Genomic DNA, 14,352 nt, shown 5'->3' on the forward strand with positions numbered 1-14,352 from the left:
GAGTGTGAGAGTGAGTCAGTGTGGTTGGTATATGTAGAGGAGTGTGAGTGTGAGAGTGAGTGTGGTGGGTGTGCGTAGAGGAGTGAGAGTGTGAGAGTGAGTCAGTGTGGTGGGTGTGGGTAGAGGAGTGAGAGTGTGAGAGTGAGTCAGTGTGGTTGGTGTGAGTAGAGGAGTGTGAGTGTGCAAGTGAGTCAGTGTGGGTGGTGTGTGTAGAGGAGTGAGAGTGTGAGAGTGAGTCAGTGTGGTGGGAGTGGGTAGAGGAGTGAGAGTGTGAGAGTGAGTCAGTGTGATTTGTGTGGGTAGAGGAGTGTGAGTGTGAGAGTGAGTCAGTGTGGGTAGAGGAGTGAGAGTGTGAGAGTGAGTCAGTGTGGTGGGTGTGGGTAGAGGAGTGAGAGTGTGAGAGTGAGTCAGTGTGGTGGGTGTGGGTAGAGGAGTGAGAGTGAGTCAGTGTGGGTAGAGGAGTGAGAGAGTGAGTCAGTGTGGTGGGTGTAGGTAGAAGAGTGTGAGTGTGCGACTGAGTCAGTTTGGTTGATGTGGGTAGAGGAGTGAGAGTGTGAGAGTGAGTCAGTGTGATTGGTGTGGGTAGAGGAGTGTGAGTGTGAGTCAGTGTGGTGGGTGTGCGTAGAGGAGTGAGAGTGTGCAAGTGAGTCAGTGTGGTTGGCGTGAGTAGAGGAGTGTGAGTGTGCGAGTGAGTCAGTGTGGTGGGTGTGGGTAGAGGAGTGTGCGAGTGAGTTAGTGTGGTGGGTGTGGGTAGAGGAGTGAGAGTGTGAGAGTGAGTCAGTGTGGTGGGTGTGGGTAGAGGAGTGAGAGTGTGAGAGTGAGTCAGTGCGGTCGGCGTGGGTAGAGGAGTGCGAGTGTGCGCGAGTCAGAGAGCGCTCAGCACCTCGGACAGTGGCATGGGCGGCTGGCGAGGGTAGAAGAGTGCCGAGAGGTCGGCCTTGAGCTGCTGCTGCTGCCGCCGGGGTGCAGCGTCCTGCTGCACCTTGCCATCGAGGCCGGCGGCGCGACCCACGGCGTCGGCGCTCCGCGTGTAGTCCACCGCCAGGATGTCGTCCCAGTTTCTGAACTTGGACTTGAAGATCTGCGCACAAAAGCAAGCAGCGCAGCTCTCAGGATGTACAGCGCTGAGAATGGTCATGAAGCTAATTCTTTAATACTCAAACTAATCCCCGCCACCCCTTGTGTTCAGTCGGATATTGAGGGTATGGCAAGTGCAGTAGACTGACGAGTGCATGTTAATTGGGATTGGGTGCAATCAGAATGAGAATGTTTTTCACGAATGATAACACAATAGAAACCAACACATTTCCCTGCAACTAAGTAATTAGTGCATGTCATTTATAGCGCAAAAGCATCGTGGGTGTTAACACGCAGCTTAATTTGATGTGTTTAGCTTTTTAAAATTGTCATGGTTCCTAAGATTGCATATACTAACAATATTTATTTCGAGAGCAACTTTCATACTACCAGGTTAAAGGTACTTGAAACTCTTTATGATAAAACAAAAATTATACCAGGTGTGTGTGGTGTGCTATCTAAATGTGACCCATACCAAGTGTGTGATCTAGGGAGCGGTGGTTTAGTGGTTGGTGCACTGCGCTATGAAACCAGCAACCCGAGTTAGATTCCCACTCACAACCAATAACAGTGGTGAATATATGGAACTGGTCCTGGGTCAACCCGAGGTCGATTCAGCTTCAAATGAGTACTTGGTGCAATGTGTAGACATTCTCCACTAGGGAGACAAAGGCGGCGGGGTGTGGTGCTGGCCATCCACCACCCTCGTGTGCCGTATCGGCCTTCATAAGTGTTAACGAGCAGCACTTGCCCCAACGATCTATTGGGGCTATACGGGGGATATTTGTCTTTGTCTAGCCTTCCCGCACTTTCCACTAGTGTGTACAGCATTTAGAGATGGCGTTGCATGTAGACGCTCTATAATCCTAAATTGTGTTGTATTATTAGAGCTACAAATCGTGGTCCAGTTAGGCCTGGGACAGCCTCGGTTTCAGAAAGCCTGTCGAGGTGTCCCGAAGCAGTTGTAAAATACATGATTTTGTCCCGGAATAAGATGTGTCTGGTCTGAAACTCGACTCTTGATAGGACCAAAGAGCGGCCATACATGAATGGCAGGTATAGCGGGCGGGGATGGCAGAGTCGTCGGTGAAGCCTCAATAGGTGGGGCCCAACATCAGAAAGAGCGATGCCACTCACCATGTGGTTGGGCCGAGTGGCTGAGTGGCCGAGGCCTAGTGGCCACATGACTGTATAGTCGAGTCGCTGAATAGTGCAGTGGCTGTGTCGCTGAGTGTCCGAGCAACTATCGTCCAGTGACGGAGTGGCCAAGTGGCCCAGTAACCATGTGGGTGTGGCTACGTGAAAGTGGGCAGGGCTGACGCAGACGAGGACTGCCATGAGCCACGGCTGAGCCCGCCAGAAACACGGTGGTCGAGCTCTGCAACGCATCGCGGTACCTGAGACTCGGTGCCCTCGATGTTCTTGAGCACGGTGGCGTGGCGCGGGCGGGGCAGCATGGCGCACACCTCGGAGCCCAGCTTGAGCGCGGCGGCACGCAGCAGGCGCGGGGAGCGGCGCCCCATCCAGATGAAGACGTCCGAGTGGCAGTCGAGCAGGTACACGCTCCTCGTGTCCAGCAGCGACTGCACCTGCACGGCGTGCGCACGCGCGGGGTTCAGTGGCGCCACGGCGATTCAAGGGCGAGGAAAGTTTCGCTCGTAACCTTTCAAGCAAAGATTTCAGGGAAGAAATTGCATAACGTCAGCGATTCAGAATGGAAATTAAACGGATCCTGCGATGTTTTTGGTTTGTATTCAGAATTTTGGACGAAATACAGCCTTTTGTTCAAAATCAACCCGCCTGATTTTGTCTCATTCCTTCAGAAGGTATGCTAGAGGTTGGACAAGCGGTTACCATGTATACTGTGTATAACCTGTGCTCATGGCGAGCATCACAAAGTGCGGTAATATCGCTCACTATCCACGGCTTTGGGGTGGAAGGATTCACCCTCCCAGCAATTCCGTGAATCGTTGTGATTCAACTCAAGAGATGATTCTCCTTTGTAACGCTCCTGTGAATGGGCAGCATCTCCAGCGGCTTTGCAGAGGGGATGCGTGAACGTGCAATAAATACCATTTGAAAAACACGCGATTACATTGCGTGTAGTGCGAGCTTAAGAATGAATATTGATCGACAAATCAACGGCGTCGTTTTACCCCCGCGATGGTTAACGTTCACACGAGACTCGCTCTCCATGCAGAACTAACCAGCCTCTGCTCGGGCATCAGCTGAGCACACAGCTTCTTGTTCTTGTGCTCCACAGACAGCCGGTAGTTCACCTGCGGTAGCTCCAAATAGCCCTGGCCCAGGCCCACCTGCACGCACAACACCCACATGCTTAGGAATCGCTGCCATTCGCCACTTAACCCGTTTCACATTCCGATGACGTACGTATACGTCATCAGTTTCTCTTCCGATTCTGTTCCGATGACGTACACGTACATCATCAAAATGAAACCGGAAGTAAAACTAAAATAAAATAACTTTATCGGTACCGAGGTTCCCAGAAGGCCACGCGGGAGGGCGTGTGGCAGTTTGGCGCCAGCTATTATAGAGCATGGTCGTGTCGCTACGGTTCTCTGCGGCGAGGACAATGCCTTTAAAAAACAACGGCGATGTGCCTCTCTTAATAAAATTAACGGCAAGCCGCTTTGCGCGTTCCGAGATTCAGCGATGAATTGCAGACGTCTCGGAACGGGAAAGGGTTAACCGTGGTGGCGTCGCCATGTCTCAACCTGGTTGAGTGCGCAACTACGGAGGCAAGGACCACGGTCTCTGTGCGCACACCCCGAGGGGTTTTAGAGGCTGGATACTGCCTGGCGTCTGGCCTCGTGGTCCTTATTTGTAGATTCTCAGCTGCTCAGTGTCGTACCGATTCTCTGCCTTCTGTTGCAGCTGAAGGAGTCTCACCAAACAGCTGCGTAGTGACAACGATCATGAACCTCCACCACAGGTGCCAGTCCCAACACCGCTCGTGGCCATCAGGTCCACTCGAATACAGACCTTGTTCAATGTTATTTGCATTCTTAGATCACGCATTAGGACAAACGGCCACTGTTTAGCCTGATGAACTGTCTGAGGTAGTACTGTGAATGAGTTAGTGGTGTACCTACCCACAGTGGCAAGGTACGCAGAGGGGTGGGTGTGGCAAGCTATGAAGGGGTGTCGCCCGAAACGTCACCCATTGCATAGTTTTATTTTTAAAGCCACACAGTGTCATTGACGAATGTGTCGAGTCTTTTACTTATTTGCGCTTGTTGCACCACTGCCAACGCAGCAGCAGCAGCACCAGAGAATTTGTTGACAATTAATTCACAGCGCAGTGCCCCAACGCCCGTGAGCACACAAGACGCTACAGGGCCTCATGGCATAACGCCGACAGAACAGAATACCAGCACAATACAAGGAGTTTTCTACGGTGAAGATGGAAAAGTATCAGTACAGTGAGGATGAGGAATGTATAAACGTGCATCGTGCTTTAACAAAGCAAAACGTCAAATATATATTTATTTAGAAGAGCAATGCAAGCTGCAGTAATTGGCTATTTTCACGAAACGATTCACAAAAAAGACAAAACCACAGACCTCTCTTGGTGAGATTCAGACAGCGGAAGAGAGGCAGAGGCTATGACGGGAATGGAAACGCCGTTCCAACATGTGCCGAGGAGGTGGGGGGGGTGTTCCCCCCACACGCGACGGATCGGGGAAGGTCGAGCGAGGAGGCAGCATTGCTGGAGACGCACGAAGCGGGAAGGGAGAGATGGGCGCCACGAGAAAAGTAAGAGTAAGCAACAGCAAGAAGCAACAACAGCCACGAGGGAGACACTTGGGGCGTCCGGAGAACGCGAGGCGACGTGTTCTCGTCCCCGACCCATTACCCTGAAGAGTTTGGGCGTGCAGGGAACGAAGTCGGCAGGCACGTGAGGCACAATCGAGTCGGGCTGCCCCCCTAAGGTCGTCCAGAATTCCTCGGGCTCCTCGCCCTGCGCCACCATCAGGATTTCGGCTTGACCCTTGCGCTCATTCTTGTTGATCTTCTCCGCAAACAGCCTGGAGGAGAGGAGGCGTTACAACGTGTGGTGCAAGGAGGGGCTTCTCCAACTCCACCCACACACAGGTGGGTGGTTGTGTGCAATGTTTTTTGTGTTTAAGAGAGATATAACAGACATCATTCAACGATTTAAATCAATTCTTAAGCTCAGGACAAATGCAGTGAATCATATGCACAATGCATTGTCTATTGTTATTATTTGTAGATGTTTTAGCATATAACACAAAGTGGTGCCATGGTGGCGAAATGTTACGACTTTTGCCTGGTGTGCAGGAGGTCATGGGTTCGATCCCAACCCTGACGCCTGTATATTTGGAGTTTGCGTGTTCTCTCTTTCTCACATTGGTTGCGTGGATTTTTCTCCGGGCACTCCGGTTTTTCCCTCTACATTTACAAACATGCATTTAGAGTATTTGGCTGCTATAAATTCCCATGTTATAAGCCACTTTGTAGATCTGTTATTTATGCCCAGGTCACTTCTGCAAAACAGCTAATAGCTCACTGGGCTTTACCTGGTAAAATAAAAATTGTCTATAGTAAAAAATTATGATTGATTCCCAGTGTTAATTATAGACTTAGTGCTGCAAGCAGCACGTTTTGTCACTACTCCTACACCCCCAGTCCTCTTCTTCCTTCCTCTCTTTCCCTTGAGATGTTTTCAAGCACAAGATCTTCGTGAACGCAATGTAGAAGCACGACGCTTGAAGAAGAACACTGGACGGTTGGAAAAAGGCCTCCAGTGATATTGCAACGATTGTAACGACTGTGGCAAGGGAGGAAAGTGAGCGAGAGGCGGGCACCTGCACTTTGTCTTGGCATTGAGGCCGGCACGCCGCCCCTTCCAGATGTAGATGGTGTTCCCAACGTCCAACATAAACACAAAGCTGCAAGGCAAAAGCCAAGAGAATAATTTTACAATTCACAACGAAAGTCTCTCATTTAGCAACATAGGCTGCTGCGAGAGGCCCGAGATTTTCAATAGATACTGGTAGACTAGTATCAGACAAACAGGTGGAGCAGCAGAGGCCTTTTGATTTGATCCTTTATGTGAACGTATCGTGCCACTCAATTACATGTTACGTGGTTCTAAGTATACAACACTGTCACATGCAAGCGATGCAATCTAATTGGGCCCAGTGTCTGACCTAAACACAAAGTTACAAAGGCAAAAGCCGGGACAATCAATTTGCAACTCACAACAAAAGTCTTCCATTTAACAATATAGTCTGCTGCAGGAGGCCCGAGATTTGCAACAGATACCAGACAAACACGTGTAACATCAAAGGCTTCGTGGTTCTATGTCAGGTTATCTAGCCACTCAATTACAGGTTACGTGGTTCTAAGTAACCAACACTGTCACATAACAAGCGATGCGATCTAATTTGCCAGAATAGAAAGGGAAGTGCGTGAGGATTAGCCACGCTGCGCGTCCTCACCGTAGGTCCAACGAGCTTCCCTTGAGTGCTACTGCCTCCAGGTGGATGCTTTGTGTACCGTGACAGCGGTACAATCTGCCCAAATGCACAAGCAAAGCAGAACACACGTGCGCAGGATTTACCGACTATCGCTACTCAGGCGGTTATTGGGTTATTGGGGGACGGTGATGTGGAGTGGTGATGTGGAGTAGCGAGTAGTCTGAGGGCGTCTGTATATAGGCGAGAATGACTGCGTGTGATTTGCGCATTTTTGTGCGTGTGTCCGTGCCGCTGGAAGCCATTGTGGGTGGCAGTGGACAGTTTAGTCCATAAATGTGCTTTCACGACCTATGTTAGGATTCATTATTACGGTACTTTATTTTGGGTTAAATCATTTAAGTATAACATACATTTTTTTACAACCTTCCAACAATCAAATCATGTTTTCACATGGGCAAATATGCCAATTGATTTTGTTTTATAGCAAACCAAATGTTGAAACGTGAGCACGTGTGAGAGTTGAGCTTTGCTTAACATCTGATGATGCTGAATGTAATCTCCAGCAAAATGTTATTCGTACTAAATTGCCACACTTTGCTTGGACTTTTCAATATTCCTTCTCTAGTTTGCTGAAAAAAACAAATCAAGTGGCACATTTGGCCACGTGACAACTTGATTTGATTGGTTATCAGGTGGTGGAGGGTCAGAGTAAAAAATCTGACATCAAACCTACACGGCGATCTAACCCAAAAGAAATTACTTGTGCGGAATATTTGTGTGCGAGCTTGTACGTGTGCAAGCCTGTGCGTGTGAGAGTGTGTGGAAGCATGTGGGTGTGCGAGCGTGCGCGAGCGTGTGCGAGCGTGTGCATGTGCGAGTGCGTGTACGTTTGAGCGTGTACGTTTGAGCGTGTGACACAGGGCCCTTTCGATCGTGTCGCCCGTTCAAAGTATGAGACTCAACAGCTTCACAATCTTTTACTATGCCTGTGTGGAATCGCATCACCACAATTTGCTATATTTGCAATACTTTCTATTTGTCATGTGACACGGTTGTTTTTGTTCTGATCACTATTTACTTCATCGCTGTACTTTGTTTTTTTCTTATGTCATTTTGGTGAGCGAGGTCAACTCTTGCAAATGAAACTCATCCTGGTCTCTCCGAGCTCCCGCCTGGTTAAACAAAGTAAACTGGAACCATGCGGCGCAGTTTGAAGTCACCCAGGACCACTGTGCTTCAGGTCACATGGCTGCAGGATTAATTGAGAGCAACTGCCTCGTTGCTGACCCTGTACTGGCAATGCATTGCAGATAGGAGGATATTGAATGTACATGTAATGGCTTTCTCTGTTCAGTATTTCTACTGTGGAATTTTTTATCTTCAATTTTCTAATGCATGTAGACTTTTTCTATCAAAAATAATTTAAATGAAAAGCTTAAAATCGTTGTCATGCTGTAGAAATTATATCATGCAGAGATAAGCAATGCAGTGCAGGTGTAATATCATTTCGCGTCCAGCAAATGAAAGGTTACACTTAGAAAAGGCTCATGACCACATTTGCATTTGCTTTTGAACCTGAAAGAAGCTCTCGCAGATCTATAATTCTAAGTGTTGTATTTGATTTGAGCTTGAGCAATTAAATAAAATGACACTGTAAAGTATGTAATACTTCCTACCAAATGAACCCATCCATTTAATCTTCTGTTTAAATCCAGGTGTCACTAATCCATTTACCCAAAACACAAAAGCAGCAGCTGCAGGGCTTTCTGTAGGATGTGGAGGTGAGGTTGGAGCTTTCATTAGCGATGCACACAGCAGAATTAAAGGATTTCTCCTGCCAAATCACCACAATTAACGTCATCTCAACCGCAGCCACTGCGACGTCCGCCTATAGAGCTGCCCATTTTACCAATGATGTGAACTTACCGGACAATGTGGGCGTTTTCCTCCACCGTGAAAAATCCGCTAGACGTTCCCCCTTCAATATACGAGATGGAGCCATCAAACACCTATACACTCACATGCATGAGACGCAAAAACAAAAGAGCCCATTCTTCCAATCAACAACAGCAAGATCAATAATCAAAGTGCGAATATAAAACTGACGAACAGTCCAAGTTCCACGTCACTCATCGGACATATTAATTATATTGCATAGATAGAACTAGATGTCACAGAACATCAGGGTGCACGCAAGTGTGATTGCCATGCTCCACAACATGGAAGTTTGTCTAATTATAGCACACAAGGCTGCAAGAGCCAGGATTTTCTAATCTACAAAACTTATTCAAAAGCAATGCTTTGTTTTCCCTAAATCTTAGAACCAGTGCCTCTTATATGAATTCCTTTCCCCCCCCCCCCCCCCCCCATAATTCCAATCAATTATGTTCCTGAAATACCTAACCACCTAATAAAATGCCTCTAACCTACACAGAGACATAACCTCATATCTCTGACCCAAGTGTAAACATACATTTTTTTTGTTTTTATTGAACCCGAAAACCGCGATCATAACAGAGGGCACAAACATACATGCAGGGATTGTATATCCAGGAGTTGCACCCTTTAGCTAGATCCTTCTCCCAAAACATGGGCTATTTTAGGGTATATCGGGTTCCTTTTATGCCCGAGGCATGGGTGGGGACTGGGAAAGAGGAGGGGGAATATGACCAAAATAACGAGCAAAATAAAAAAGAAAATAACTTAAAGCCCATGTCCGTCCATTCTCCCCCTAAGAACAGCTGTCATTCAGAGTATATTGAAAGTAAAGTGAATCCTGGGGCCTGTCCCCCCTCCACCTCCTCACCATTCCTGCTGGCTTACCGAGTGTAAATATTGAATGAAAACCCTTCTAAGCGCACGGAACGAAATGTGAACACAAGTGTTGTGGAAGAACAAGCATCCCGATTGTATCCTAGAGCATTCCCTGTTATTCCAGGCCCCCCCCCGAACCCGCACCACGGTATCTGCTTAATTCCGCTGTTGATATGTAAACTCCTTTGTCAAGGCGCTCTCCTCCCCCGACCCAGCTTAAATATACACTGTCAAGCCTGGCGGTGTTCATTGGGACGCTTTCTTTCCGACAGCTCTGTTTCTTCACCTGAGGACGGCTGCTTGTGTTGTGGCCGAAACGTCGTGAGAATTTTGATTTGATGTTTTATTTTTATTATTTTATTATTTCCCTTCTACGTGACTTTACAGAAAGAACCAAGAAGATGAATCCCTGCAGTCACGGGGGGGGGGGGGGGGGGGGGCTTCACTCACAGCGAGGAACTCTTCGCTCTCGTCGTCCATCTCCTCCCGCTGCGACCTCCCCTCGGCGCCCAGGAAGTTGCGCAGGTTCACGGCGTGGATGGCGGCGCACGCCTTCTTGTCCAGCGTTGCCTTCGTCCCGATCCAGTAGTAGATCTCCCACGCGATTGCCCCGTTTTCGTCGATGAATGTCTGTGCAGAGAAGAAAGGGAGCCGAGCGCGCAGAGAGAGGGTGGACGGGCAAGCGAGCCGCCACACAGGCCTTCAACAGGGCGCTCTTCGCAAAGCATCGCACGTCAGGAGGCTGCAATTTCTAGAAAACATATTTTTAAAAAGAAACTCTCCAAGTTAATATGAATACTGCTCATGTGATGAATTTGCACCCTATGGCCTAGGAAGTGTTTCCTACTGTACATTCAGAAACAATCCACTCAACTACAACATGCACAAAGGTCATGCTTATGTGGGGAAGATTGTTATGATTTCGTGTCATCCTGCAGTGTGCATAGGTTTTGTGAAACGTGCAAAATAATATTGTTTTCTTGAAGAAAAGCTGATTACAATAGGTTTTCACGAGGGTCCTCCTTGGAATGTTTTGACCACTGTTTCGAGGATATTTTCCCCTGCCTACCACTCCCCGCTCAAGTAATTGGATTCACCAGCTGCCCTCTGCTCCAAGGTCCTGATCAAAAACCTGCACTTCACACAAAAGGTCACTCCCTCTCTGCTGCCGCCACCTCTGGCAGTTTGTGCAACAAAAAACCCATCTCCCCTGACCCCCAGCAAGGGAGGTTAGGCCACTCACCCTCAGCACGATGTAGCAGTCAGCGTCGTAGAACTTGCCATGGTAATCATCTTCGGTCAGCTGTGGCACAAAGTTCTCAATGTGCCACACGGACACGCCGGGGATCTGGCCCACGTCTTCAGTGAAAATCTCCGAGTAGTCGAGCTGCGGCTTGGCTAGGCCCTCGTCCCAGCGGCGGCTCTTCACCTCCGTGTAGCGCACGTCGCCTCCCTCCTGACGACGACGATGATGATGCGAGTAAACAGGGTTTTATTTTTTTTCATGAAACAAAACATAAAGGCCCGTTACAGCATATCATGAGATTCGCATGATCCGAGGTATGCATTTACGCGGGATTCACGTCAGCAGTTTTATCCACCGTGCGTGTAACCGTGAACTTGAACCATCAGCCGTGAGTCTATGGACTACCTCTGGAGTCCTGACCTCTAGCCATCACGATCCTTCTAGCGACGTGGCCTGCCCAAGCCCACTTACTTTTGTAATGACGCCGACACACGTAACTACTTGGGGCCTTTTATTAGACACAGCACCAACACTAGGCCCGGGCTACTTTCTTGCCGCTTGAAGCTCGTACTCTCCCAGAAGGTCCCCTCCCTTTGTGCTCTCCCCTATTATACCCTTTCGAGCCTCCTCCCTCGAAGCATCACTCGCCCCACTTCTTTTGGCCAATCCTCGTCCTCCTCCACCACCTACAATTGTCAACCGTCCCCTCAACCGTCAACCTTCGCTTCCCGCCTTTTACGTTTTAAACCTCTGCTCCAATCTCTTTTAACCTTGCCTCCCGACCAATCACTTTGGAGTCCTCTCTGCACCAATAGGAGGCCTTGGCGTACTTCCTGACTGTCCGTCTGCCCATACGCTTGCCTCAGGTGAGTGGTCTGTTGCCTCGGTCATTGCACTTTTATTAGCAGGGAATATGATGCCTCGAACCTGTCGGTTAGATATTAAATTAAACTTTCTAAAGCATGTGTCAAATCATTCATAAACTAGGTCCTCCCTTGAAAATGAGACTTTTTCTCTCAATGGGCACCAATATTGTTTACGTCCATGATTGTACCTGTGTTGCTGTACAGCATGTCATACTGGTGTAATAAATCTCGTTGAGGCGACTTCTGGAATCCGTCTTTTATTCAACTTGTATTACAGCTTTCCTTCACGCTGCTGACAGGCAGCGTGAGAGGGACAGATAGAGAGAGAGACACACTGCCACGTGGCAACCCGGAGCCCCGCTCCCGCGTGGCCCCCTTCCTCTGTTCGTTCCCGTTCTGACCCCGTGTCGCTCGTCTCCCCCCCTATTTAATACCCGGGTCACGTGGTACGTTTCCGCCAATCCTCGTTAGCCTCCATGGAATATTCCAGGCCCCCTCGTAAGCTCCCGGGACCACGCCCCTGACTCCTCTCCCCATTGGATGTGGCCAAAGCCAGCAGAACCAATCCTTACAGCTGTCACCTTTCCATTACGTCAGGGCCACGCCCCTAGGCTTCCCCCCATTGGCTATAAACCAGGACCGGCAGAGCCAATCATCATGAGTTGTGATACGTCAGTGAGCCGGATATATCCTCACATTACACTGGTATAGGCGGTGCACGCTACTTGCATGCGGTGGTGCGTGGTTGGCCAGCGGGTAGCGTGCCGGCGAGACAGCCGCGTCACGGTGTGCGTGCCAGAGCGGGGCGTCCCAAGTGCAGTGCCTACCGCCAAGGTCTTGTTCTTGTCGTGGGCCACGTCAGACATGCCCTTGAGCACCTGCTTGGCTTGGTCGTCCTGCGCGGAATCGCGACGCCTGCGCAGACGCAGCTTCCGCGCCACATGGTCCTTAGCGGGCTGCCCGCCCCCTGAGAACACAAATCGTACCAATCGTCGACCCTCTGTTACGGAAATGACCGTGCCGCCTCTGACCACACGGGCAACCATGCAATCTACAGTGCCGTTGGTTCGTTACATCGACGGACCCCCGTGCACGGCGTGCAGACCACTGTCTGCCATGGCTCCCGAGCCAACTGATACCCGAATGCAAAGCAAAGGGGGGGGGGGGGAAAACAAAGAAAAAAAAACAAAAACACAAAACACAACACCCTGGGCTTAAAACGCAGATGCCCCACTTGTGCTAGTGTGTCTGAGACATGCGCTTAAAAGTAGGCAGACAGCGCGTGTTGTTGCTATAGGGGAGCGGGCAACATGGGGAGAGGAGGTAGGCGAGGGAGGGAAGGGAGGGGAGGGAGGCTGCTACCGGCGGCGGCGATGGCGGCAGGGGAAGCGCCCGCCAGGCGGAGCTGGTTCTGCAGCGAGAAGTCGATGTTGTACAAGTTCTCCGAGCGGTCGGTCGGCTTGGGGGGCATCACCAGGTTGGGGTTCTCTCTGACGTCCAGGACCTCCACAACAGCCCCACACAAGCAGAGCGCACGCCCAACTGAGTCCACTTGTCGTGTTCATCATTCACCCCATGCCATCTGGAGCTGAAACGTTACCTACAATGCCAATGTCTGGCGCAGCTGCAAATGTAGCAGCTAATACTATTAAACTAAGCTATTTTTTCGATTTAAAGCTTTCGTGACTGCAGGGATTCATTCAGATGCTGTCTTTCCGACAGACCTGTTCTTCACCTGAGGACGGCTGCGTTGTGATCGAAACGTCGTGAGAATTATTTAAAAATGTCAATTTTTATTATTTAATTATTTCCCTTCTACGTGACTTTACCGAAAGAACCAAGAAGATAAACTATTTTTATTTCACCAGGTAAGGCCCACTGAGCTATATCGTTCTTTTACAGAAGTGACCTGGACACAAACGATAGCTCGACGAAGTGGCTTATTATGTGGACATTTATAGCTATCAAATACTTGAAATGCATTTTTCTAAACGTGGAGGGAAAAACCGGAGGACCAGGAGAAAAATTTACGCAATCATGGGGAGAGCGTGCAAACTCCAAAGATACAGACGTCAGGGTTTGGATCAAACCCACGCGCTCCTGGTTGGTTGAGTTGTGGGGTTTATGCCCCACAAACGTGTACCGTATTTCATTCAGAACTCTCGACTGACAAAGGAGTTGCCGAGAGTTCGAGGTGGGCTAAATAAAAAAATAAATGTGAATATTTAGATTTCATAGATGAATTATGTTTCCCCGAGCACAAAACGTTCCATTTTGTCTCGGCAGCGACGGCACCGCGCTATGTCTGTATCTCTCCAGAGCTATCGGTGTTCGGCAACGCGCATCTGGCTTGGCTCACCTCCAGGTCGGTGAGGTAATGCACGAGCTCTGGCAGCGTGATGAGCCGGTTCTTGTTGAGCACGAGCTTCTTGAGCTTGGCACACCTGCACACAACATCACGGAGCGCAACAATGAGGACACGTGTTCTTAGTCGCAACTCGGCTCTGGCTCAGCCTCTAGCACTCGAGCTGCTCGGTTGTTTTCAAAGGTGCACGAGCGGCTAAAGGCTGAGTTCAAAGCAATCCTGAGCGTGGCTGGGAGAGTGCTCAGAGCCAGCTCAAGTTAAGCAGGCCTCGGAGCTTGGCTCCCTGGAGGCAGAGCGAAGCCCGAGCTGTGCTGTGATGAACAATACGGGCCGAACAATGCAAATAAAATCTGCAATTAATATTCTTTGTGTCTTTTGGTAAAGTCACGTCGTAGTTTTTTGTATTTTTTTTGCTATTTTCTTTGAGCCTATCTACGTGACTTTACCGAAAGACCCAAATAATATGAATTCCTGCAGTCACGAAAAATTTGCAATTGTTTCACGTAAAAATCAGTAATC

The 14,352-nt window shown here is 49.2% G+C and overlaps 1 protein-coding gene across 1 annotated transcript in view; it reads right to left on the reverse strand.

Moving 5' to 3' along the window:
- The window catches only part of LOC133345051 (protein flightless-1 homolog), a 60,793-nt gene that overhangs the window by 26,774 nt on the left and 19,667 nt on the right, over nt 1–14,352 (reverse strand). Inside the window, exons 10-21 of the mRNA XM_061555458.1 lie at nt 13,828–13,912; nt 12,831–12,972; nt 12,296–12,435; nt 10,600–10,812; nt 9,807–9,986; nt 8,469–8,551; nt 6,564–6,638; nt 5,928–6,011; nt 4,955–5,126; nt 3,285–3,392; nt 2,475–2,666; nt 884–1,081 (exon numbers count right to left, since the gene is read on the reverse strand). Of these exons, the coding sequence (XP_061411442.1) occupies nt 884–1,081; nt 2,475–2,666; nt 3,285–3,392; nt 4,955–5,126; nt 5,928–6,011; nt 6,564–6,638; nt 8,469–8,551; nt 9,807–9,986; nt 10,600–10,812; nt 12,296–12,435; nt 12,831–12,972; nt 13,828–13,912 (1,672 nt within the window). The remainder of the gene's footprint in view (nt 1–883; nt 1,082–2,474; nt 2,667–3,284; nt 3,393–4,954; nt 5,127–5,927; nt 6,012–6,563; nt 6,639–8,468; nt 8,552–9,806; nt 9,987–10,599; nt 10,813–12,295; nt 12,436–12,830; nt 12,973–13,827; nt 13,913–14,352) is intronic.

The sequence above is a fragment of the Lethenteron reissneri genome, chromosome 3 (genome assembly GCF_015708825.2).
Source record: "Lethenteron reissneri isolate LAM-NWPU_2019-01 chromosome 3, ASM1570882v1, whole genome shotgun sequence".
Classification (NCBI taxonomy): domain Eukaryota; kingdom Metazoa; phylum Chordata; class Hyperoartia; order Petromyzontiformes; family Petromyzontidae; genus Lethenteron; species Lethenteron reissneri.